This window comes from Prunus avium, chromosome 1 (genome assembly GCF_965620075.1).
Source record: "Prunus avium chromosome 1, drPruAviu1.hap1.1, whole genome shotgun sequence".
NCBI classification, from domain to species: Eukaryota; Viridiplantae; Streptophyta; class Magnoliopsida; order Rosales; family Rosaceae; genus Prunus; species Prunus avium.
In genome coordinates this window covers 55010310-55034523 of record NC_142284.1, presented here as the reverse complement: position 1 = coordinate 55034523, position 24214 = coordinate 55010310, and the positions used below count along the sequence as shown (strand labels likewise).

At 37.0% G+C, this 24214-nt stretch overlaps 4 protein-coding genes across 7 annotated transcripts; 2 read left to right on the top strand and 2 right to left on the bottom strand.

Annotated features, from left to right (window-relative positions):
• Positions 1-9670: 9670 nt before the first annotated feature.
• ILL6 (IAA-amino acid hydrolase ILR1-like 6) lies at positions 9671-14002 on the top strand. The gene is made up of 5 exons (XM_021950895.2): positions 9671-10319; positions 10980-11105; positions 12609-12923; positions 13025-13153; positions 13313-14002. The coding sequence occupies exons 1-5, from the start codon at positions 9798-9800 to the stop codon at positions 13676-13678; spliced, it is 1458 nt and encodes a 485-aa protein (XP_021806587.1). The 5' UTR covers positions 9671-9797; the 3' UTR covers positions 13679-14002.
• A 245-nt stretch (positions 14003-14247) lies between these two features.
• Positions 14248-17438, bottom strand: HEMB2 (Aldolase superfamily protein). Of its 2 annotated transcripts, XM_021950893.2 has the most exons (13): positions 17295-17438; positions 16899-17217; positions 16605-16716; positions 16452-16525; positions 16217-16285; positions 16044-16127; positions 15873-15942; positions 15714-15769; positions 15489-15610; positions 15145-15216; positions 14967-15048; positions 14806-14883; positions 14248-14550 (listed from the first exon to the last, which is right to left on the bottom strand). In XM_021950893.2, exons 2-13 carry the CDS (start codon positions 17178-17180, stop codon positions 14383-14385), a joined length of 1269 nt encoding a protein of 422 aa, XP_021806585.1. In that variant the 5' UTR covers positions 17181-17217; positions 17295-17438; the 3' UTR covers positions 14248-14382. The 2 variants fall into 2 exon arrangements, with proteins under 2 accessions (XP_021806585.1, XP_021806586.1); XM_021950894.2 differs by lacking the exon at positions 17295-17438 and having other exon boundaries at positions 16899-17288.
• A 3563-nt stretch (positions 17439-21001) lies between these two features.
• On the top strand, positions 21002-23325 carry LOC110750527 (two-component response regulator ARR17-like). 3 transcript variants are annotated; one of them, XM_021950867.2, is made up of 6 exons: positions 21002-21258; positions 21437-21613; positions 21901-22022; positions 22343-22423; positions 22655-22722; positions 22807-23325. In XM_021950867.2, exons 2-6 carry the CDS (start codon positions 21448-21450, stop codon positions 23111-23113), a joined length of 744 nt encoding a protein of 247 aa, XP_021806559.1. In that variant the 5' UTR covers positions 21002-21258; positions 21437-21447; the 3' UTR covers positions 23114-23325. The 3 variants fall into 3 exon arrangements, with proteins under 3 accessions (XP_021806559.1, XP_021806557.1, XP_021806558.1); XM_021950865.2 differs by having other exon boundaries at positions 21007-21613; XM_021950866.2 differs by having other exon boundaries at positions 21024-21613; positions 21904-22022.
• A 67-nt stretch (positions 23326-23392) lies between these two features.
• LOC148298039 (putative fasciclin-like arabinogalactan protein 20) lies at positions 23393-23988 on the bottom strand. Its single transcript, XM_088249534.1, has 2 exons — positions 23548-23988; positions 23393-23398 (listed from the first exon to the last, which is right to left on the bottom strand). The coding sequence occupies exons 1-2, from the start codon at positions 23986-23988 to the stop codon at positions 23393-23395; spliced, it is 447 nt and encodes a 148-aa protein (XP_088105660.1).
• Between the last annotated feature and the right edge of the window lie 226 nt (positions 23989-24214).

The window sequence follows — 24214 nt, the reverse complement described above, 5'->3', positions numbered from 1 at the left end:
TTTGTATGTAACGGAATGTAGACTCATTTCTTTATGTCTTTCGTTCTTCACACATAGGAGTGAGAGGGAGAAAGGAGAGGAGAGAGAGATATAAAACCTAATTTTTCTCCTAAAATGGACTGATAACTAATGTGTCGTGTATAAAAAGGGTGAAGATATGCATCAGTTATATTAGGCTTTATCTCTGTACGATTGTCTCCCAATGTCAGAGAGGTGCTTAAGCATGACGTGACCGTAGGAGAAGAAAATTTATCACACGTTTGTGAAATGTGCTAGCTTGCTAGGGCCACTAGCCATTATTAGGTCTTTCACCTCCAGATTCGTTTGAATATTTGTTGCGTGGAAGAAGGGATGATGAACATTATTAGCCATATGTTAGAAAATGAGCATGAAAACGAAATCCTCAAAGTCGGTGACAAATAAGGGAGTGACAGCATGAACTGTGTGACAAGGATCCTCGTCACACTGTTTCCAGAAATGAAAAATGTCTGCAACACACATTTTCCATAATTAGTCGAAGCTCTTGTGCATATAATTCCATGTGAAGCGTTTATGAAAAGAGAGAGTTTTTAGTGTGACGATCACATAGACCCGTGTTTCCACGGTTGCATGTCGAAAATTCAAATATTTCTTGTATAAAGAAACCTATTGTATGCGTGTTTCTCTGGGGAGTAATTGAGTCATTTTGTAACTTCAAAAGCCACTTTTGTTTATTTTTTATCAACCACGCTATAGATGTTTACATGAAAACAACTTCCGACAATGACTCTTATTGTAACATAAATATTGTGCTAGAATGTCTATTTAGTTGAAAGGAGCTCTTGGCCTTACCCTCCTTCAAAATAGGAAATTTGTCACATTTGTGTTCTTAAAGATGTTAGGTAGGTAGCATCCGCGTACTCATGCAAAGTTTTTGAGTTCGTGTCCTCTTGATATTTGTGTAGTGTATGTGAGTTTAGTATATTATTAACCGTCTCAATAGTAAATGTTCTCCAAAAAAAAAAAAGATAGGTAGGGCTTTTTCATATAACTAGTTTTCATGTGTTCAAAAGGGTAGCTTTCAAGTTCAAGTGTGAATGTACTACCGTCACGTGAGATTATTAATTCACGTATCACAACATGAATGAATAATTTTACACTTTAAAGAATAATACTAATAAAATATACGTATATTAACATATAATAACACTACATAGCAATGTTACAATCAACCTAAAAATTTAAATATTTGTATTAGATTACAGTATATATATATATATATATATATATATATATATATATATATATATATATCTGTGGCACTATATTTTTTGAGTGCTGCTATTTCCACCCACATGTCCTATTTTCTCATCCACTTTATTTTTAAAATTTTAAAGACAAATTTGTCTCTTTGTAAAATTACTTCTAAGGACTTGAAAAAAACATATTTAAAAATTCGTATAAAGTAAATTTATTTTCTTTAACAACACAATATATTAGTTTTTTTTTTAAAGGAAAAAAAGAAAAGAAAGCACAGTCGAATATGCAAACCTGCACAACTGCAACATCAAGGAAGCAATGTGATGAACTCACCATTCATCAACTTATGGCAATTCCCCTTTACAATAAAATTTTAAAAACTAAATAAATAAATAAATAAATTATTTTTAAAAAAAAAAAAAAAAACCTCCCACACCAACCCTGATGGCAATTCCCCTTCATGGGCGTTGCTGTCGTCTCCCACTTTGTTTTTATTCCTTCCTCCATCTCTCTTTCATGTACAAAGAACAATCTTATTTTGTTGAAGTGAGTCTCCTAATTAATCAAGGAGATTTATTTCCTTGATTAATTAAGGGATTTACTTTCTTATTTTATAGATTTATTTCCTTGGTTAATTAAGGGATTTACTTTCCTATTTTATATAGTTGTCAAATCATTGTATAATTAGGAGATATTTTCCTAATTCCTTACTAGATCTAATTCCTTGTAAAGCACTCATGTAAACTCTTATATATACCTCCTTATGGAGAAGAATAAAGAAGAACCTAACATATTCAAACTCATATTCATATTTTAGCATGGTATCAGAGCAATCGTTTCTCGGTTGTCTCTAAATTCTCATATCAAAATTTCTCCTCCCCTCCTCTTCAAGGGGGGGAGGGGAAGTGAAAAAGGATCTATTTCTCTTTCTCATGGAGATTTTGCCTCTTTTTTGACTCCGACATACCCTTCTCTTCAGGGGAAGAAGAGAATTGAAGAGAAATTTCTATGTTCTTAAGCCGTGTTCGCAGGGTTTCTGTGTCCTTTAGTCGTGTTCACAGGGTTTCTATGTTCCTTAGCCGTGTTCGCAGGGTTTCTGTGTTCCTTAGCCGTGTTCACAGGGTTTCTGTGTCCTTTAGCCGTGTTCACAGGGTTTCTGTGTTCTCTAAATCCTCGTATCATCGTATCGTATTCCTCATATCCGCGTATCCTAAATCGAATTCCTTGTATCGAATCCCTCGTATCAAATCCCTCGTATCGAATCCCTCGTATCGAATTCCTCGTATCGAATCCCTCGTATCAAATTCCTCATATTTTCATATTCTGATTCAGATCTTCATACCCACATCCTCATATACTTTTATCCCGAAACCCTAAACACATCTTTTTTTTCTTATTTTTAAATCCTTCCGCTGCCATGGATATCGTATCCAAATCCAAATCCAAATCCAAATCTGAATCCGAATCCGAATCCCAACTGCAACACCAGAGGAAAACGATCAGTTCTCTCCACGCTGTCAAAATCAGGAGGAGGAAATTGAACCGTCTTATGAGATTTGTTCCGCTTCAGTCATCTCCCTACCATCACACTCATGAGGAGAAAATTGAGGAGTTTGTGCCCGCTCTGGAGAATTCTTCAGCTCCAGTACCACACCATTCAGAAGGCACAGAGCCTGCATATCAGATTCTAAAAAAAGGAAGAATCGTGGTAAACCTCCAGTTCACTACGAAGAAGATCTTAATGCAAATGGAAAATATCTCATCAACAATTATGTATCCCTCAACAGATTATCAGAGTCACGGGTACACTTTGTGAAGCAGTTAGCCGACATACATGTTCCCAATAGTGTAATTGAAGCACTAGAAGACCAAAAAATGGAAAGAAGTCAAGAATGAAGAAATGCGAGCTCTCCAGAAGAATGGCACATGGGCACAGTGTGTCTCATAGGAATGCAATTGATCGAATCTTAAGGTACTTAAAGTTAACCCTTGGAAAAAGATTAATGTTCTCAAAAATTCGCATGGATTATCAACTTGGGTGCTACAAATTTCATGACTCACTTATCAAGTTGGGCATTTGTGACGTATATGCACCAACTTGAGAAGGAATGTTGAAGTGAGTCTCCTAATTAGTCAAGGAGATTTATTTCCTTGATTAATTAAGGGATTTACTTTCTTATTTTATAAATTTATTTCCTTGGTTAATTAAGGGATTTACTTTCCTATTTTATATAATTGTCAAATCATTGTATAATTAGGAGATATTTTCCTAATTCCTTACTAGATCTAATTCCTTGTAAAGCACTCATGTAAACTCTTATATATACCTCCTTATGGAGAAGAATAAAGAAGAACCTAACATATTCAATGCCATATTCATATTTTAGCATATTTAACATCTGTTGTTCGTTTTCAAATTTTGCCCTTTTCTTCCTTAACATCAACAACGTAATCTTAATCTCAATCCTTCAATCTTTTCATATGGGTCGTCTCCATCTTCCTCAAAATTAAAAGAACAAAAAAATCGAAAAAATAAAAGATTGTACAGAAACCACCAGCCATCACGAACCCAACACTACCTCCCCTGGTAAACGCCTCCCACCACGAATCCGTCAATTATATGACCGGATGGGATTTGTAAATAAGACTTGCTGGCGGGATATGGATCACAAGTCCAACTGAACCCCAATCAACTTATGGTAGATCCACAATCAACTTATATATTCCTTGTTTTCTAGAGAGAGAGAGAGAAAATAAGAGAAACAAAGAGGAAAAGGGAGGGCTGGTGGGCGGTGGTTGATGGTTCTTTTTTTCTTTTTTTTTAATTGTTTGAATTAATAATTAAAGGGTATTTTAGGAATAACGGTGGGTGGGAAGATAGGATTATATTTTTTCAAATTTATATGGTGGGTGGGAAAATAGGACAAGGGGGTGGAAATAGCGGCACTCTATTTTTTACACAAGTTTTGACACAAGTTTTCAACCATTAGATTGAAATGGATTGAATGGCTAAGATTAACTAAATTAATTATATATTTTTAAGAAAAATATATATTAAAAATCATTTTTAATTGACTTTCTCTTTCTTATTTCTCTATCCTCAATCAACGTTTTATAAAATCTTCATATTTCGTCGCTTTCTATCCTCTAGAATTCTTCAGTTAATGACTTTCCCATCCTCCTCTTCTTTCTTCTAGAAAGCTTTAGAGGTTTCTGATTCTCTTTCTTCTCTATCCCTAACTTTGTTTTTTGCTTTTTTTTACTGCTTATTTTTTGGGTTCTTACAGTTATACATAGATTATGACTCTCGAAGTAAAGGCTTGGGGATAACACACCCACACACACACAATGAATTGCACAGCAAACTGTCTTTTGCCATATATTTTTTAATGTTATTATTAATCATAATGAATAAAAGCTTGTAAGCCATTAAGATGTTAGGAAAAAGAGAGAGAGAGAGAGAGAGAGAGAGAGAGAGAGAGAGAGAGAGAGTTAGATCAACCAAACGGTAGAGAAGAAATATTGCAACAAATCTGGGCTTTTTCTTTTTTGGTTAAATATTAATATCTTATATTTCTCTTCAATATTGGTTGCTTGAGACAGATTTTCTATGTCATGGAAGAATGCTCAGGGGAAGGTAATGGTGAGGTTTCACAGGTTATTAATTGAGAAGAGAGAAAATGATAAGAAAACAAAAGGGGTAAAAGATAATTGAGTGATTTTCAGGATTATCATAACTAACAAATAAAAATGAAATTTACTTGGCATTAGAGATTTAATTTAATTTAAGTAATTAATGAAACATAATCTCAACCATTCAATCCATTCTAATTTAATGATTGAAAATTTGTATTAAAACTTGTGTCAAAAACATAGCGCCACAGATCCACCCCTTATATATATGCGCACTTGAATTGTACATGGAACTATTTCCCATGCCAAAACAAATGGCCGGTGAGAGGGCTTCAATCGCTTTCAAGCCAACCAAGCAAAGTTGTGAAAGGAGATGGGGCAGAGAAGAGAGGAAGAAGCAAAACCAAATAAGAGAGGAAGAAGCAAAACCAAATTGCAACTCGGTGTGTCAAGTCCTTGTATTGTACTAGTATCCGAATTAAGTCGATTGTGTTTTCAAAACCCAATTCTCGTATGCAATATTTTGTGGTCTTTAATTTGATTTCTTTGGCGTGTGCAATCAAATGTGCTGCTATTGTTGGTTAACTTTTTCAAGTCCTATCAAGTAACTGTCACTACAAGTTCTTTTCCCATGCCTTTATCTACACACAGCCACCACCACTTTATATATCATACAATAATTTAGAGAGGAACAGCCGCCGTCCTTATTCATGTGTTGACTACATGCCATACAACTATATACGTACATGGTCTATCGATTTCAATAGTTTCTTTTCTTTTCTTTTCTTTTTGGTTGAAGATTTCAATTCATTCTAGGAACCATCCAACCATTAATTCAAGCGTATGACCGCAACATGCAAGGTCTCTTAATTTTCCGTTATGAGACAACTCTTTATTTCGTATCATTTCTTCACTTTATGATGTGGGACAACTCTTCGATTTGCATCCTCTCTTAACTTTCTGATGCGAGACAACTTTCCGTTTCATATCTTGTCTTTATTTTTTGGTGTAACAATAAGATATTCATATTACAACTCTTTTCAAATTCAATGGTCGTGACAAGAATGATGAGTACAATATCCAGTTGAAAGTCAGATAATAAACTCATTTTCTTTTTTCAAAATGAAGCAAGATATCACCCCTCGCACAATATTAGAACGTACCCATGTTTTGTGATACTTGGGTGACTCAATGAGTACTCTTCAATAGTGGGCGGCTAAAGCTTTATTCTAAACAGGTTCATGTCCAAAGCTATTCATCATGAGTTTACAAAACAAACAATAATACTAAATGTGGAGCCCCGAAATATGTCACAAAAAAAAGTAAATAAAAAAAAATCATATGAACAATAAAAGATAGAGATAAGTCAAACTCCAAAATATCTCGGGAATATAAAAAATAACATAATTATAAACAGTGTTAGAGCAAAATTAATAATCTTAAAATCATGGTTATCTTATTAAGCTTAACTTTTATTCATTACAAGGCATTTGTCTCTTCTGGAAGGAGGGCCGCATTCTTATGGCGTATTATGCGTAATTGATTCTTTATTTAACTTGAATGAGTAGTTTAATGATATAAAAGTGGGCAGTTCAACTGTAAAGTTAATGTTCTAAGTTCAAATTTTTCACAACTGAAAAAAGGATACGAATGATTTGTGAATGAATGCAAGTATATGAAATTTACTTGAAGATTTTATAAATTAAAAGTTGTGCTCATCTAAAGCTTACCATAAATCTTTCATTTGATATTGAAAATAGTGAAAACTTATCAAAATTAAAATTAAAATTAAAGTATTACGTGCACGACCGATTCTAACACAACTTCACACGATACGACTCATCCTAATACAATTTTTATTTTATGGTAAATTTCACTTTACTCCCGCAGGTTTCTCAAAATTATGACTTTAATACCCAAAGGTCTTTTCCTCTCACTCTCATTCTCAACGTTTACTTTTATTGTCATGATATTTTTGCTAATCAGAAATTGAATTTCACATATGGAGGATTCATGAGTTTATTTCACATCAATGAATTAAAAAGTAAGTGGAGCCCACACAAAATTACGAATTGAATTCCTGATTTTGAATGAATTCAATTATTGAGTGAGATGTGGTATTCTAATTCCTGAAAAATTAACTTTGGTGGTTGCTCCCTCTCCCTCTTTCTCTCTTCTTATAATTAATCCTAATCCCTAATTTCAACATTCATACGCTGCTCCAAACCCTAATTGTGATCTATAATATTGGTTTCTGTTTGGACTGAGGTTGGCGTGGAAGAGGTTGTTAGGTTTATTTGGTTTAATCCATTTTTGGTTTTTCTTGGTTTGACCAATTGAAGGAGAGAGAATAGATATTGAGTAATTCGTTGAAAGAATAGATATTGGATAATTCGTTTTGATTTATGGGTTTCTGCTTTGATAGTCCAATGCTGGGTTTTATTTCCTTATGCGTTTGATTTTCATTTTTTTATTTTTTATGGATAATTATAAGAGAGAGATTGGCAAAGAGAGAGAAAGATGGATACAGTTTTATATTATTATTTACTTTTAAATGTTTTTATTATTATTAATGTGTCAAATAGGCCTCAGTAAGGACACATTGATGATGAGTGGTGGGCCATAAGAAGGACATGTCAACGTTTAAAAGAGATTTTGACGGAAATACGGACTGAGGTATGAAATTGATAATAAAAGTAAACGTTGGGAATAAGAGTGAGAGGAAGAAAAAAAAATTGGATATCAAAGTCAGAATTTTGAGAAACTTACTAGTAGTAAAGTGAAATTTACCATTTATTTTATATATTTTTCAAACAAACTTCAAAAAGTCGTTGAGCAAAACAAGACAAATATGGGTTTGATGAGCCCTTGACAGAGAAAAGAAATTGCTATAAATAAAAGAGGAACTGTTTCTTACCATATATAGCATTAAATAACCACAGAAATAGCATGCCAGATTATCAGTCAGTGGCGGTCAGATTATAATTCAAGTCGACCATCACCCCTAAAAAAGGGAAGAGAGAAGGGATCCAGGTGGTCCTCCCTTTTGTTTTTCTCCCACAGCCACAGTCGCCTGCACCAAATTAGCACCAGGTTAATCAATGGTACATTAATGTTGAAATAAGTATCCAAGTTCGAATTCCCAATCGATTAAGAATGAGTTTTATTTATGATAATCTTAATAATAAGTCTTTTGGATTAATTTATCCTCTAGCCACTAGCCTTCTAGTCCAAACAAACACATGTCCTTAACCCTCGGGTTATATTTTTATTTTGATGGGACATTTTACTTGTCCTTGTAATTAAGTTGAAGTATAGTGGTCACAAGCGATCTTGCACTTATTTTGGGATTTGGTTTCAAGAACTTTTGGTTTAATGAGAAAGTACGCGAATGGTCAAATTCCAAACACTTAAAATTTCATGCGATTTACATGATTAAAGAGGTTGTCTTATATTCTCACAAAAGAGAAGAGAAAGTCACACATTTTATAAATATATGATGTGGGATAATTGGGGTAACCTACGTTTATTTGTTTAATTAGTACTTTTACCAACGAAAAAGAACTTCAGATCTACATGTTAATTATTGCAAATTCTTTATTCGTCCAACTCCACGTTTGTTTTTCATTGATACAGAATGCAACAAGTTGAAGTTGACAATCCAACTATTCAAAATCAACTAAAGGATGCATGACCTTAACATTTTGTTTTTCTGAAATGTCATATGAAATAGAAGAAAAACTTATATAATTTGAAAGAGAGGTAACTTTAAAAACAACTCCCCGAAAAAAGCAAATGAAACATAAACGGACACTACAAAAATCCTAATAGAGAGAGAGAGAGCGCTTTATATTCGGGGTTATCTAGATTCTCAATATTCTTTGACTTTTGGTTGATCTATGCCGATATGATCTTCCTTTGACATATCTATTGTCTTTATCATGAATTTGAGTTGGCTTTGAATGTGTATCATCTTGCTAGTTACACTTTGGCTGCGTTTGGTTCATGGGAAAGGAATCTTGGGGATGGGAAACCAATTGCTTTCCCATGTTTGGTAAGTCAGGCATGGGAAAGCGTTGCCTAGCACATGGGAAAGTAGGAGGGAAAGTGAATCCTTCCTTCCTACTTGGGTTTCACTTTCCCTTCCCATGGGAAAGTAAGACTAACTTTTTTTTGACTAATTTGTCCTTACTAACAATTTATAATTACAGTTTTTATCCAACAATTATTGGTATTTTTCTATTACTTTAATAGGGATACAATTGGGAAACTAAACAAAATTTGTTTTCCATTCCTACTCAAAACAAACATGGGAAAGGAATCACCATTTTCCATCCCTTGGGAAATGACATGGGAAATGATTTCCCATGAAATTCATTCCGTGAACCAAACGGGGCCTTTGAGGTGTTGCTGCTTGGTCACAGTAGATTTACTATTGATTGCTGCTTTAGGGCCATGAAGTGACTAGATGATATTTAAAAAAAATTACTTTTTTCATTGAAAAAAAAAACAAAGAAGGTAACTTCTGTTGAGGATAGAAAAGAAGGAAAGAGCGGTAATAAGACATTTTGATGCGGAAAGTCTTCACTGTAGAAAAAGGAGAAGTGGGGCGGACCCCACAACTTGGCGTTGGAATTTCGGACGCCTTCGCTTATGAGTCTCGAGTGCTCCTTTTCCCAGCTCCTTCGTTCAATAAATAAATAAATTAATTAAATAATCATATTCTTTATCCACGTGCTTAAATTCCCTCCCTCCCACAGTCGCCGAGGCCCTCTTTATCTCCACGTGCTCAAATACCTCCCTCCTCTGGCACTCCCATAACTTCAACTCCCCTCATTTCTCCCTCTCTCTCTCTCTCTCTCTCTCTCTCTCACACACATTTTCCATAATCCCATCCCCAAACCCTTATCTCTCCTTCTCTCAAAATGAAACTTAATCAATTCTTAACAAAATTAGTTCCCACAAATTCAATATTAATAATCTCCCTACTACTCCTCGGTTCTTTAATTTCACAAGCTGAAACGACGCCGTGTGATCACACCCACCCGTTCTTCGACGTGGAAGACTGTTGCCTCAGCTGCAAGCCAACCACCGAAGCCAACAAGAACCGGAGCCTCCACGCCATGACCTCCCCGACGGCGTCATCTCCTCCGTCGTCTCACCGGAGCTGCGAGGTTTGGACGGAGGCCTGCTCGGAAGAGGTGCTGAGCTTCGCGAAGCGGCCGGAGAACGTGGAGTGGCTGAAGACGATCCGGCGGAGGATCCACGAGCATCCGGAGCTGGCGTTCGAGGAGTTCGAGACGAGCCGGTTGGTTCGGGATGAGCTGGACCGGTTGGACATCGGATACCGGTTTCCTTTGGCCAAGACCGGAATTCGGGCTTGGATCGGAACCGGAGGTCCGCCTTTTGTCGCCGTCAGAGCTGACATGGATGCTCTTCCTATTCAGGTATTTTTTGCTTAGACTTTAAGTTGAGTACAGGTGTCTGCAGTGTACATGACACATGAACTGTTCTTTCTCTCTCTCTTCTTTTTTCTTTTAGAAAAAAAATTTATATTGAAAAAACCTTTTTATTTTTCAATTTTTGGAAAGGAATTTGAGACTGTATTCTCTTAGATTGGTTATGAAGGCGATAAATTTGCATTAGAATTTCTAGAATCTGGGAAAGAAACATTCATTTGATGAGATGTTAATGGTGAAATTAACCTAAAGGTTTTGACAAAGAACAAACCTAGAATGTTTAACTTTTTTTTTTTTCTTTTTTAATACTGACATGACACAGAAAATAATAGTTACGAGGTCTCACGAATGCGTCTTGTATATTTTTTTTAGTTGGTATGCATTCTAGAAACAAGATATATGTACTTGACTTGTACTTGACAGATCATTAGATTCTTGATTCTTAGAAGTACATAAATGTCAGAGAATATGTGGTTCAGAGATAGAGAGAAAAAATATGGAATTAAAAAGAGATGAAGCACGTTTCGACGAGTAATGAATGTAAATATTTTTGTGTTTCATTAAAATAAAACTGTCCCAACCTAAGACATTGAGAAGAAAATTGGCAAAACTTGTTCTAATATGGGGAGTATTAATAAATAATTGAAGGAAGCTGTGGAATGGGAGCACAAGAGCAAAGTAGCCGGCAAAATGCATGCTTGTGGGCACGATGCTCATGTGACCATGCTCATTGGTGCTGCCAAGATCTTGAAGAGCCGTGAGCATCTTTTGAAGGTAAATTAGTTTAAAACCAATAATTTCTTTCACTGATTAGTCTAATTTCATGCTTAATTAATGTTGAAATTATTTTAATTTTATGCATTGTGTGTGCAACATACCGAGGAACAAAATTGCAGCCCCGTTAAAGATAGATACCTTCGTCCAAATAAAAAAAAATATAGATTTCTTTTATTTATTTATTAATTAAAAACTTTTATTTATTTAAAAGCCTCTTTACTTGGCGAAACTTTTGGCCAAATGTGGCAGATTTTTGTCTTTTACATTTACTTTGAGTTATTGCTAGGCTTGCAAAGGGGTAGGGTTGCATTAAAACCTGTGGTCAGAAACACGATTCCCGATGCCTCCTTTGAGCTCGAGGTTTTGTCATTTCCTTCCTCATTCTTCACATGTGCTGATCTTTGAATTGAAAGTTTTTTCCTCCATTTATTTTTTCTTACATTTTTCTCTTCCACCGATTATTGTATTTCCTCTCTCATTAAGGGTATTTTCCCTTCTCTTGATTTTTTTGGTTAAACTTTCACTTAATGACATCGTTTTATGGGTTTATAACTCAAGCGATTACGAGTAGTTCTCTTTGCACCCGAGGTGCCGTGTTTGTTTGTTATCAATTGTCCTTTGGAAAGTTGAAAGGTCCTCTAATTGCAGTCCATGATGAAATCATTATAATCTTCTTTCTTTTTTCTTTTTTCTTTTTACTCATGTCCGATTCTCAAGGGTCAAAAACTTTTTTCGGAAGAGTACAGATCACATGTTCATATTGTATGGACAGCGTTGATTTACAAAGGAGCAGGCAGTTAGTTTTTAAGATTCCTTGTTGAGTTGGTGTGTCCTTAAAGTTGTTTTCACTTCGATATTTTGGGTAGAACATTGTCACACATATCATGCTTGTCATGTTATAGATGTCATGCTTGTCATGTGATGTTTGAACTTTGACATATGGACACAGATTTTCTTCTATGCATATCATGGCTTAACATGTGCGCACAACCACCAAGTCCAGGTGAATTCTAGAAGTAGAAAAAATACGGAAACACTAGGCTAATTAATTATTGAACGGCAACTTGTTAATTTCTCATTAATCAACCCTTAATTATGATGCAGTAGAGGGATGGAGGCCACGGACCTCGGAAGGGGGTCGGTGTTCATACTTTGCTATACCAGATAGATTATTAAACTTTTTGTTTTTGTCTTGGAGTGTGGCTGAAGCACGTGGATCAATTAGGGTGTGCTGGTCTGATTGAGGAATCTTAAATTAACGTTATGAAATGGAATAAGAATATAATAATCCTTGTTCCTGTCTGTTGTGTGCTGGTCGTGGGTCTGGTTAATGATTTAAATGCTTAAACCGATGGCTGTCTGATGGGTCAAATTGTTGGACTAAACTTGTATCCAAACAAATTATTTCATGGAGAAAAGTATTGTTAATTAGGTATAGGATTATAGGACCACAAATATACGTGCACACTCCTTGACAAAATCGCTCGTTTGCAATCACAGGGAACAGTAATATTGTTATTTCAGCCAGCAGAGGAAGCTGGTAATGGGGCAAAGCGAATGATTGGAGATGGAGCTTTGGAGGACGTGGAGGCCATATTTGCAGCTCATGTATCCCATGAGCACCCTACAGGCATCATTGGGTCAAGGTCTGGTGCTCTGCTAGCTGGCTGTGGCTTCTTCAGAGCTGTTATCAATGGAAAGACCGGCCGCGCCGGAAACCCACACTCCTCCGTTGACCCTGTTTTAGCGGCCGCCGCGGCCGTCATCAGCTTGCAGGGCATTGTGTCCCGCGAATCCAACCCTTTGGACTCGCAGGTACATTATGCCATTTGATCTCTCTCTCTCTCTCTCTCTCTCTCTCTCTCTCTCTCTCTCCATACATGTTGCCCATTTGTACTCATCTTTTGACCACTCAGGTTGTGTCTGTTACTGCATTCAATGGAGGTGATGATCTTGGCATGATACCCAACACTGTGGTACTTGGTGGCACTCTCAGGGCTTTCTCCAACACAAGCTTCTACCGACTTCTTCAAAGAATTGAAGAGGTTTGTCATCAAACACATTCTCTCAGCCATCTGTTCTAAGTTCTAAGTCCCGACTCGTGCATAAGTGACTGTCCTTAGCATCGGTCTTAGAGATCAGATATCTTAACTAACAAATCTTGGACCATTAAACTGACAATTAATCGGGATGATCACAAACAGGTGATTGTGGAGCAGGCAAGCGTTTACAGATGCTCAGCAACAGTGGACTTCTTTAAAAACCAGAGCACCATATATCCCCCGACCGTGAACGATGACAAGATGCATGAGCACGTGAGGAAGGTGGCCATGGGTTTGCTGGGTCCAGCCAACTTCAGGGTGGTTCCACCCATGATGGGTGCTGAGGACTTCTCCTTCTACTCAGAGGTCATCCCGGCTGGCTTCTTCTATATAGGGATAAGGAATGAGACCTTGGGCTCCACACACACGGGCCACTCACCCTATTTTTTCATTGATGAAGATGTTTTGCCAATTGGGGCAGCAACTCATGCCACCATAGCTGAAAGGTACCTCAATGAGCATGGGTGAGATGAGATCACTGATGGGTGGTTTTAGTAAAACCCACGAGCTGCTGTTAGTGCAGATATGCGATTGTGGTTGTTTTCAATGGGCACAAAGCATGAAATACATAAAATGCTTTGTGTGCGCTCTTTAAATTTTGGTCTTGGGGTTTAGGGGGGCCAGTACAGGGTAAGATTTGTCCCTTTTTCTTCGTGTAAAAAGGATGTAGTAGAGCATTTTCTGGTTGTTAGTGATTAACGTTGTAAGTTGCAGACAATAATTTGATTTTAGATTTCCAAATCTAGGGTCGTCATCGTCATGATAATGAAGTGATTGTGACACCATTTGTCATATTCTCTGTCTCATGCATCATCCTAAATCACACCAACTCCACCGACATTTCACAAGCACAAAGTTTCTCCAACGTATGATAATTCATGTCACAACACCAATAAATTTCATATCAATGATATGAAAAACATTATCCAGTAAGAAAACCTTTTTCTTTTCTTTCTCCTTTTTACAGTCAAGTGTTAAAATATACGTGATTATCGGCGGTGGGGTCCACATTATACTTTAAGAGATTAAACGTATAGTTGTTCACTTGAAACATCTCTTATTCAATCACATTCTTTTACAACTCAACTTCGTTGTACTAAAACGTACAAATCAAGCTCGAGAAGAAAGCTTCCATGGTTTTCCTGAATAAACAATCATCTAGTTTACAAGACTCACCTCTTCTCACCGCACAAACTTCTGGCAGCTTGCAGGGCAAAATATGTAAGGATTACGTCGGCTCCAGCCCTTCGTAGACACATAAGGGATTCCATCATAACCTTTTCTTCATCAATCATTTTGAGAACCCCACCAGCCTTGATCATTGAATACTCGCCCGAAACCTGCATTGTGATTTTGCAGACAAGGGCCCAGGAAGTTAAGGTGGCAGGAATGGAGATTCTAGTTAAACAACCAATAACACACTATAGGAAACAATAACATTTGTAACACCCGCTAAAACCTTTACCATACTCTTGTCGAGCGTATAGCTTCAAGTAAAATGTGGTTTCAAAGCTTAATATGGGATAAGGAGAGAATAAACTTTCTGTTCTCGAATGAAACAATGAAATGAGGAGGTCGTTCATGAAAAGATTCACCTGATATGCAGCTATTGGTAAAGGAGAGCTATCCCGGAGTAATCTTATGATGTCCAAATATGGTAGACCAGGCTTCACCTGTGAACCATCGCATAATTTTAGAACTAGAGTCTCTGCCATTAAGTAAATATGGACAAATATACAAAGAAAGCGATACTAACCAAGAGGATATCAGCTCCTTCAGACTCGTCTTCACGTGCCTCAATCAGAGCCTCTCTGTAATTTGCTGGGTTCATCTGATAACTTTTGTTTTTCAAGCCAGATTTATATGCCAAGTCAGCACCAGCCACATTACATAAATGAAATTAGCATAAGGTTGAACTTCGATGAACTACATACGTTTTTTTGTCACCAAAACGTGGATTCGAGTCCAATGCTTCTCGGAATGGACCATAAAATGAACTTGCATACCTGTTTGCAACATAGTAGAGATCAGCATGTTAAAACAGCAAAAAAGACTGAGTTATACCAATCCACCACCGCTATCCAACTCACTGAAATTTTTTGTGACATGTACACTCAATGACAGAAAGAACATTAAATGCAAGTATAAATCTCAGCAAATGCAGCTTGATAAAGTTTATGTAAGAAATGACCAAAAGTGTATATCTGGGTAAGGGATCTTAAAGAATAATGAAACAGCAAAAGAAGAAAAAAAAATTGTAATGACAAGATCAAATTACTTTGCCGTATAGGACATGATAGATACATGCTGAAAACCTTCAGCATCAAGAGCAGTTCGAATAGCTCCCACACGACCATCCATCATGTCACTGGGACTGACAACATCTGCTCCAGCTCGGGCCTGATGATAGAAGTAAACACGCCAAACAGTAGGTTACTGATATATTTACATTTCATATGGTTACAATTTTGAAATTACTTATGACTTAATCTTCCATGATTACCTGGGCAACAGCTTGCTTACATAATTGATGTACTGTCTCATCATTCAGTATAACTCCTACAGCATCAGGAATAAGTATTGCAATTAATAACACAATGTATGTATCCATGGAAAATAACCTCTTCTAGAAAGAGCATTTCTCATGGCATATTTGCCTTACCATCTTCTCTAACAATACCGTCATGCCCATCGGAGGAGTATGGATCTAAAGCAACATCGGTGTAGATAACCTGATGACCTCAACAATATTAACAAAATGAATTTCTTCCATGCATATATAATGCATAAAGCCAATTTGACTTGAAAGCCTAAACAAAGTACATAGACTTACAAGATCAGGGTATTTGTCCTTGAGCAACCTTATTGCTCGAGGCACTAAACCATTATCGTTGTAGGCTTCATCACCTGTTGAATTCTAACAGGCAAAACCAATCCAATTATATTACATCACTCTACAAAGTAGTTACCCTACAGAATAGTCGAGCAAAAGCACAAGAGTAAAACCTTCAAAGCATCCGGAACTTTGGGGAAGAGCACAATGCCATTGACACCAACATCTCGAGCCTTTGAAACCTGCTCCACACGAGGCTTACTCAGAAACGGTGATTCCAAAAACCAATGAAATTATCATCTTTTGAAAATGCCCGATACTAACATTCACATTAAGCCATCCACTTAGCAAGAAGCTTAAACAGAACAACAAGATTAGTTCTACCGAGATAGAGCTAAGCTACTTCACCTCTTCCACAAGCCCATGTCTCCATCCAAGCCTATAACATCCAGGCATAGCTCCAATAGGCGTGTCTTCTTGACCTGCAAAAAATTGCACGCCATGTAAAATTTGCAGAGGTCTAAGCATGAACGCATAGTAAAATCACCAGCAAGCACCAACCTTCATGAATAAAAAGTGGGTACACAAAATTCGCAGGTGACAAGCTTGTTTCCTGAAACGCCGACCTCAGAGCAGGCGACCTTCGGTTACGACGAGGTCTGCGATTGATCGGCTGATATTCAAAACCAAACCCATCAAAACCCACAACCGAAATTTCACATTTTTTTTCAAATATGAAAATATAGAAAAAAGGTCTTAAGCTACAAAACGAAACCCATCAAAAACCCAAACCCAAATTCCGAATTGTGAACACGAAAATAGAGAAAAGGTTTGAACTTTTATTAAGCTACTCACCAGCAAAGGCACCACTGGAGTTCCCGCTGGGGCGGCGGGTTTAGGAGGCGCCGGCGGCGCATGCGGCGCGTTTCCGGCGACGACGGCGGCCTCGCACTCGGCGTCACTCAGTCGGGTCTTCCCGATGGGCCCATCGCCGTCGCTGGCTCTTACGGTGAAGAGGCGCTGCGGGCGGGTCTTGATCTGGATCCTACCCGAATTCAGCTTCAGAGGTTTTGCGGGTCTGAGACCGACGTAATCCAGACCCTGGATGGGTCCCACGTTAACAATTGTTGACGCCATATGAGCTGGAGAGTGTCTTGTCTGCTTGGTTTGGTTGCTAAGAAGAAAGCACCAGTCTTAAAATGCCGTACAAATTTTTGTTGATAATTCAGACATGAAATTTGAAAATCTTACCGTAGAAGGGAAGAAGTTGGTGAAGCCAATCAGAAGAGGGGCCGTAGGAGAGAAATGGCTAATGACGCTGACAGAGGATCCCCTCATCAATCCATTATCTTCAATCCTATAATTTAAGTTGGACCAGTTTAGGTGTATAGAGTAGAGTAGCCACAGTGATGAAATCTTTGGGTGCATTTAGAAGTTATGAGGTCAATATGTTGTTGGGCCTATTGGAACTATACCCCAAATGATTGGGTGGCACATAATGGACCCAGCTTCAATTGGTTCAAGGGTGTTCATCAATATGGAACTTTAGGTGTACCGTGTAAATAGTAGCCGGGTGCAGTGACTAACTACGCCTATTGGAATTACATGGAGACTATAATGAGGGATTGTAGTTAGGGGTCTTTAATAGATGTCTGATCAAGTGCTGAGTTATTATTGAACTGTTGGATTGAACTCCCTCATTATAACCTCTAAACGTAGCCCCTCACTATAGAAGCTCCCATTGGAACTATGAGTACCCCAAATGAATGGGTGGCACATAATAGACCCAACTTCAATCGGTTACGTTGTTCATCACGAATCTCTCACGTCAGCAAACATGTAAAGAGAGAGATAGAGACAATGTTTTATACAACACATTGCCCGGGAGTTCCTTCCAGATGAAGACTACAAGTGCAACGTCACCCAACTAATAATCATATGAAATTTGCATGTGACACCTTAATGTTATGTCGATGTGACTTTGACGGTGGCTAATGAAAGATTGAACTAGAAAATGAGAAGGACCTATACAAATAACTCAAGAAATTAAGAATGTCCTGTCTAAATACCAACTAGCTATTTGTTTAGTGATATTACTCTCTACTTGAGATTCTTATCTTCTTTAGTTTCGAGTGCACAAAACAAGGTGGTTTGTAAATTATATTTTAGACAGAAACATTATTTTCGTTGTGGTCCAAAACAAGAAAAACAACATGCAAATGTGTTTTGAAGTGTGCTCTTCTCAGCCAGCTTCTGCTATTTTTCTATGGCTACCGACGGCGATGGAGCGTATGGTAACTAAAGATGAATATTGCACATAAGATTTTCAATGAGCTGGAGGAGGTGGGGACCACATACCATGGGAAGAAATAACGCAGAAATGAGCATTGAAGAAGTTTTGTCAAACTTTTGCCAAGCGTGAAATCTTTTGTAGGATCATGCGTAACTTGGTAAAGCATATACTTTGTCTACACACAAAAAGAAATCTGATTTGAAATAAAGCCAGTCGCCCGCATTCCGCAATAGCTGGTTTTTTTTTTCCCTCTAGAAGCACATTTGATAAATGGCTCAACGACTCGAGCGTGGAAATTGACAATTTAACAACTTAACACGTTAATTAATAAACGAAGACAAGGAATTTTTATTTGTTATTATTTTACGGGTTTGACTGAGAACCAAGACAAGAGTGGATCCAAGTTAAAGTTGTAAAATAATAATTTGCAATATCAATAGAAAAGTAAAAAATTGTGTGGACCCAGAAGCAAGATGTAGTGAAATCTCTTACATGATTTGAGTATGACCTGATTAAGAAAAGCTTGGAAAGATGGTCAAGAAAGATATTCTCAATTTCTAATGAGAACAGATCCCACATCGCTGCCTCTTTAGTCAAAGCAGCTGGAAACACATGTACAGTAGAGTGCTTTATAAACAGCAAGTCCACAATCAATTTGGATGACTAATTTTCCAAGGTGTAACAGAAAAAAGATGGCCAACAAACACGCTTTTCTTTTCTTTCTGTTTTTTTATACATATATTTATTGCATTAAAAGATTGTGGGATTTAGAATGGTTAATTTCCAAGATATGTATGGCTGGATGGAATATTGCTTTTTTTTTGGTTTTGTGGAAATTTCAAATGCACAAGTTATTGGGTATTTGATCATGGATTCAAATTTTCAAAAGCGAAAACAGAAGTACCTCTGCAATTAGATTTCCTAGATTTTGGATAGATCGTGGTAGTACATTTGGATAGATCGTGGACGTCTGCAATTGATTGACTACTAGTAATTTCCATGCACTTGGGTTTCTTCTACCATGGGTTGTGCAAAGATTAGAGTATTCATTCTAAAATCAATTCGTAATAAATATGCAGATTCAAGAAATTATATTTCGGTTTAGAATTTTCGATGTGAGATTGTGTTTTGAATAGACAAAAGAAAGACATAGTACTAGAGGATGAGATTTTCATCGAAAAATTCTTTTGTCCTTTGTGTCGTCATACCGCATGAATTGTCTGACAAAGTAAAAATCTCAGTATTTTTTGGTGTCATACTAATCCTACCCCTACGAGAGTGATATCGTACCCAAAACTCCTCCATTTTCACGACCAACATAACATGTTCACTAGTTTGGTGAATATGCAATGGATCTAGCGACATAGATGAATGAGTGAAGACCAGGTCAAGTGGGTGTCTTAATTTGTTCACAAGGGCTAGCTGACTAGCTAGTAACTAAGATATAAAGATAAGATTTTCTTGATATTTTTTGGGAGTGAATTAGGTCAATTGATTCAGTGCTTTTCACTGTGGGAAACGTATGATAAGGGTAACAGATAGAGAGACCAGCACTAGGGACTTGGCAGACAAGAATGAGGGACCTACAGTCAAGTGTGAAAAAGTTTGAACAATCTCAGAGGAGCATTTCACAGAGAAAAAAATTAAAGAAAAGAAAAACTTTCTGCTTTGGACACCCTCGATGGAAACAGATTCGAAATTTGGAAGACAAGGGAAATTTGGACCCCACAAAAGATTATATTTGCAGGCCCACATAAGATCTTCAAAATTTTCTCTGTGGACCCCTACCATAAAACTTTCTTTAATTTCATGTCTTGGCCCCCCTCTCTCTCTCTCTCTCTCTCTCTCTGCCCTCTGGTTTATTGCTCAAGAAGATTCATAATTCCACTCGATGCCTCTATTTGAGCCTCAAGGAGCTAAGCAAAGCTTGTGTTTACATTGTCATACCTGCCAATTCAAATTGCTAATTGCATATTTGAAAATTTAAAAATATAATTTGAGTTATAAAACAAACTCGCATGTTGAATATTAATTTTACACATCTTTTTTTTCTATATTGTCTTTAAATTTGAGTCTCGAGTGTGTAAAAAAAAAATGTAATTTGTTAGATGAAACTGAAGAGAAAATGTAAATTTTCACCAAGAAAAAAGAAGAGAAAATGTAAATAATCTTAATTACCCTAATTTCTAATTTAACTTGTTTTTTTTGCATGAATAATCCTTGAAAGGGAACCTAAAACTGAATGATTCTGGTTATTGGATTACATCCGAGAAATAGAATATCCTTATTTTACTTCAAAAAGCCTCGCCTCACCATGCTACTATTTGACAAGATAACATTAGTTATTTTATATAGATTAGGCCATGAATCACACATCCTACATTCCTAACCAAAGTCCTAGGCATGCAAGTAGCATGGATGATGAGTCTCTTGTTCGTTTGAAAAAATAATAATAAAAATAGAACAACACTTCCCACGCATTTAATTAAGAAGTAGAAAAAGAAAAACCTTCAACCCAAATTTAGCAACGAAGCTAACCACTTCTGTCTTAGTCCGTTTTACACCCAAAATCAACTCCTTTTCATCATCATCATGACCAAATGGGTAAAAAGATCTCCGGATTTTCCTTTGCAATCAAACAAAATCCAAAGAAAGAAAAAAAAAAAGGGGAGAAAGAGAGAGAGAGAGAGAGAGATATGAGTGGTTGTACCAACGCGGTGGAGAGAATCTAGTGAGAGATCACAACAAGAGTGATGAGAAAACAACACATGACACAATAAAAACATCTCTCTCTCTCTCTCTCTCTCTTGCAAACCAGTTTTGCTTTTCTCTTCTCTTCTCATATATACACCCACCTAATTACTCAGTACACCTTACACCTAAAGAATAATCACAGGCCACCTCTCATTCATTTCCCCTCAGGCACGCCTCTCTCCCTCTCTCTTTCTCTTTCTCTCTCTCTCTCTCTCTCTCTCTCTCTCAAGAGAATATAAAAGGTGTACATTTGCATACAAAGAACTAATATACAGGAGCAGCCAAAGAATATTGTGTGTTAACATCAGCCATTGAAATTCAAAAGGGTCAATTTTCATGTCATCAGTGAGCCTGGAAATGGAGTTGATGAAGCCAGATGTTGCAGACTCCGAACCCCAACAACAACAACAACAACAACAAGAGCAACAAGAAGAAGAACAACATTTCCATGTCTTGGCTGTGGATGATAGTCTTTTGGACAGGAAGCTCTTGGAGAGGCTCCTTAGAGGTTCTTCATATCAAGGTATATATATATATATATCCTCCCATATGAAGATCCATAGAGATAATCTAATTTTAATTTAATATAATTTTAAATTTTTTAAAAAAACTTGGATTTATTATCCAACATTGCATGTGATTGTTTCCCTCCCCTTGATTCCTTTTTAAGAAAAAAAAAAACAAATGCGCTTTGTGTATTTTGTTAATTAGTATTTATTTATTTATTTATTTTTTTCTAAATAAAAAGCTGGTTTTCTGTTTAAGTTTCGTACTTATAATTATCTGTTTGTATTTTTATTTTTGTGGTAGCAGTGACTTGTGTGGAGTCTGGGGATGAAGCTCTTAAATATCTGGGTTTGGTTGATGACCAAAACCAAAATTCTACAGCTTCCTCATCATCTACTTCCCCCCACTCATCACAAGTACTAGAGGTGAGAGATTATAATGATTACATAACAAGAGTTTTTATATAAAAATTAATTAAAATATGTGCATGCAGCAGGCTAGCATTGTCCACAATATTTTCAATATTAAATTAATTAATCAAGTACCTTCCTTGATAATGAATTATTTTCGAAATTGCATTGATTTTTATGGATAATATTCATCTTACAACAGGTTCTTACATTTGATTTGCTTAGATTTGATGAAACAACAAATGGCATGTGAATTACTTCATGGTTTCTCTGTCTCTCTCTCTCCTTAAACATGGATATAACATACTAAATTCTGAATATTCAATCAAATGCAGGGATCAAAAGTCATCAATTTGATCATGACAGACTACTGTATGCCCGGGATGAGCGGCTATGATTTGCTGAAACGGGTCAAGGTTAGCCACCACTTCATAATTAATCGCCACACATTCTTCTACTGTTTTGAATTTTTAGTGAGTCTAGAACCCGACTCTAGCATTATACCATTTGACCAAAATATTAACGTGATCCTTTCGTAGACCCGTCACTCACGACATTAGTCTAATTTAATTGCAATAGTTGATTCCAAATCGACCTACGTGTAATCGCCACATGTCGTAGTCACGAGACTTGTAATTTAATTGCAGGGATCTTCTTGGAAAAACGTACCAGTCGTGGTCATGTCATCAGAGAATGTTCCTTCGAGAATCAGCATGTAAGTAGGGAATTAATTAATTTACGTACTTGGTAATTTCTTTTGCAAACCCCGCAACTTCATCTTCAAAAATGTGAGTGGCAGGTGCTTGGAAGGAGGGGCTGAGGAGTTTCTTTTGAAGCCACTTCAGCTATCCGATTTGAAGAAGCTTCAACCTTACCTGCTCAAATCTCTCGAACATCATTCTTGTAACGACAACAACAACAATGTTGTACTAAATGAGGTCGGTGGCGTTGACCCCGTTGACCAAATCAAAAGCACTACTTGTGAGAATACTGTTAAGGGCAACAACAACAGCAATGTTATTATTAGCAAGAGGAAGGCAGTGGTGGCTGCTCAAACAATATCAGAGAGAAGGCCCAAGATGGAGGGGTTAGCTCTGGTAGTATAAGATTAGTATACAAATATTTTACTGGGGTGATTAATTATTAAATATTACCATAATCACATCCTTAATTATATTCATATTTCATATATGTATGTACGTATGTACGTATGTACCTGTTTGGTGCTATTGGTTTGGTGGTGTCTTTTACTTGAATAGTATTATCCATTGATCCAATTTTAAGCCAAGGATTAACAGTCTATCTATTTTTGATCCAATTGATGTATGCCTTACAATAATCTTCCACGAATAAACAAGAAAAACTAAAACAAAGAAAAGAATCAATTATGCCTACATGACCAATAACCTTGTCAATAATACAAAGGATAATATTGAACATCCTCCTTGTCCCAAGGGTTATCACAAAAGATATTTACGAGAATGAGCACACAAGTGCAAGCAGCCACAAGAGCTACCAAAAGAATCCAATTCTCTATTACCTCTCTCTGCCAAGAAAATCCACGCGATTGAACCTTTGTCACAACAGTGTCGTACTGTGGATACAATAGGGTCTGGAAAGCTGGATCGAAGAAGTCCTCAACCCCATGAACAATGAGCCGTCCGTTGTTGTAGACATCCCATTCAGTGATTTTGACTCGATTAATAGACGCATATGATCCACCAATGCGGGTTGGTAAAGAAGTAACAACAAGAGGATGACCGGGCAGAAGAGTGCGAACGTTGGAACCATGACCGACAAACGCCTCTATTGTATCTCTGTCGAACTTGAACGGCACAACGTGGTACTTAAGGAGTGTCAATGGAGGCTGTGGATACTTGGAGTTGAAGAAAGCATGGTCTTGAGGACAAAAGAGGGTAAAAGTGGTGTTGGCGTGGTTCAGGGATTGTATTGCGGGCATGATCACGGACTCAAGAATCATGTCTAGGGTTAGTGACATGGCATGATAGCCCTTGTCAGAGAGTACGGCTGAGGGTTTGGGTTGGTGTGTTTGCTCGACAGCTTGACTGGTACTAATAACAAAGAGACTTGAAGAGAGCAGAAGAAGAAGAAAACAGATTGAAAACTTGATGGAAGCCATAGGAGAAGAGAAAGCAAATGCAAAGCTATGTGTAATTGCAAGGGATTTTGGTGTGAACCGAAAGGCT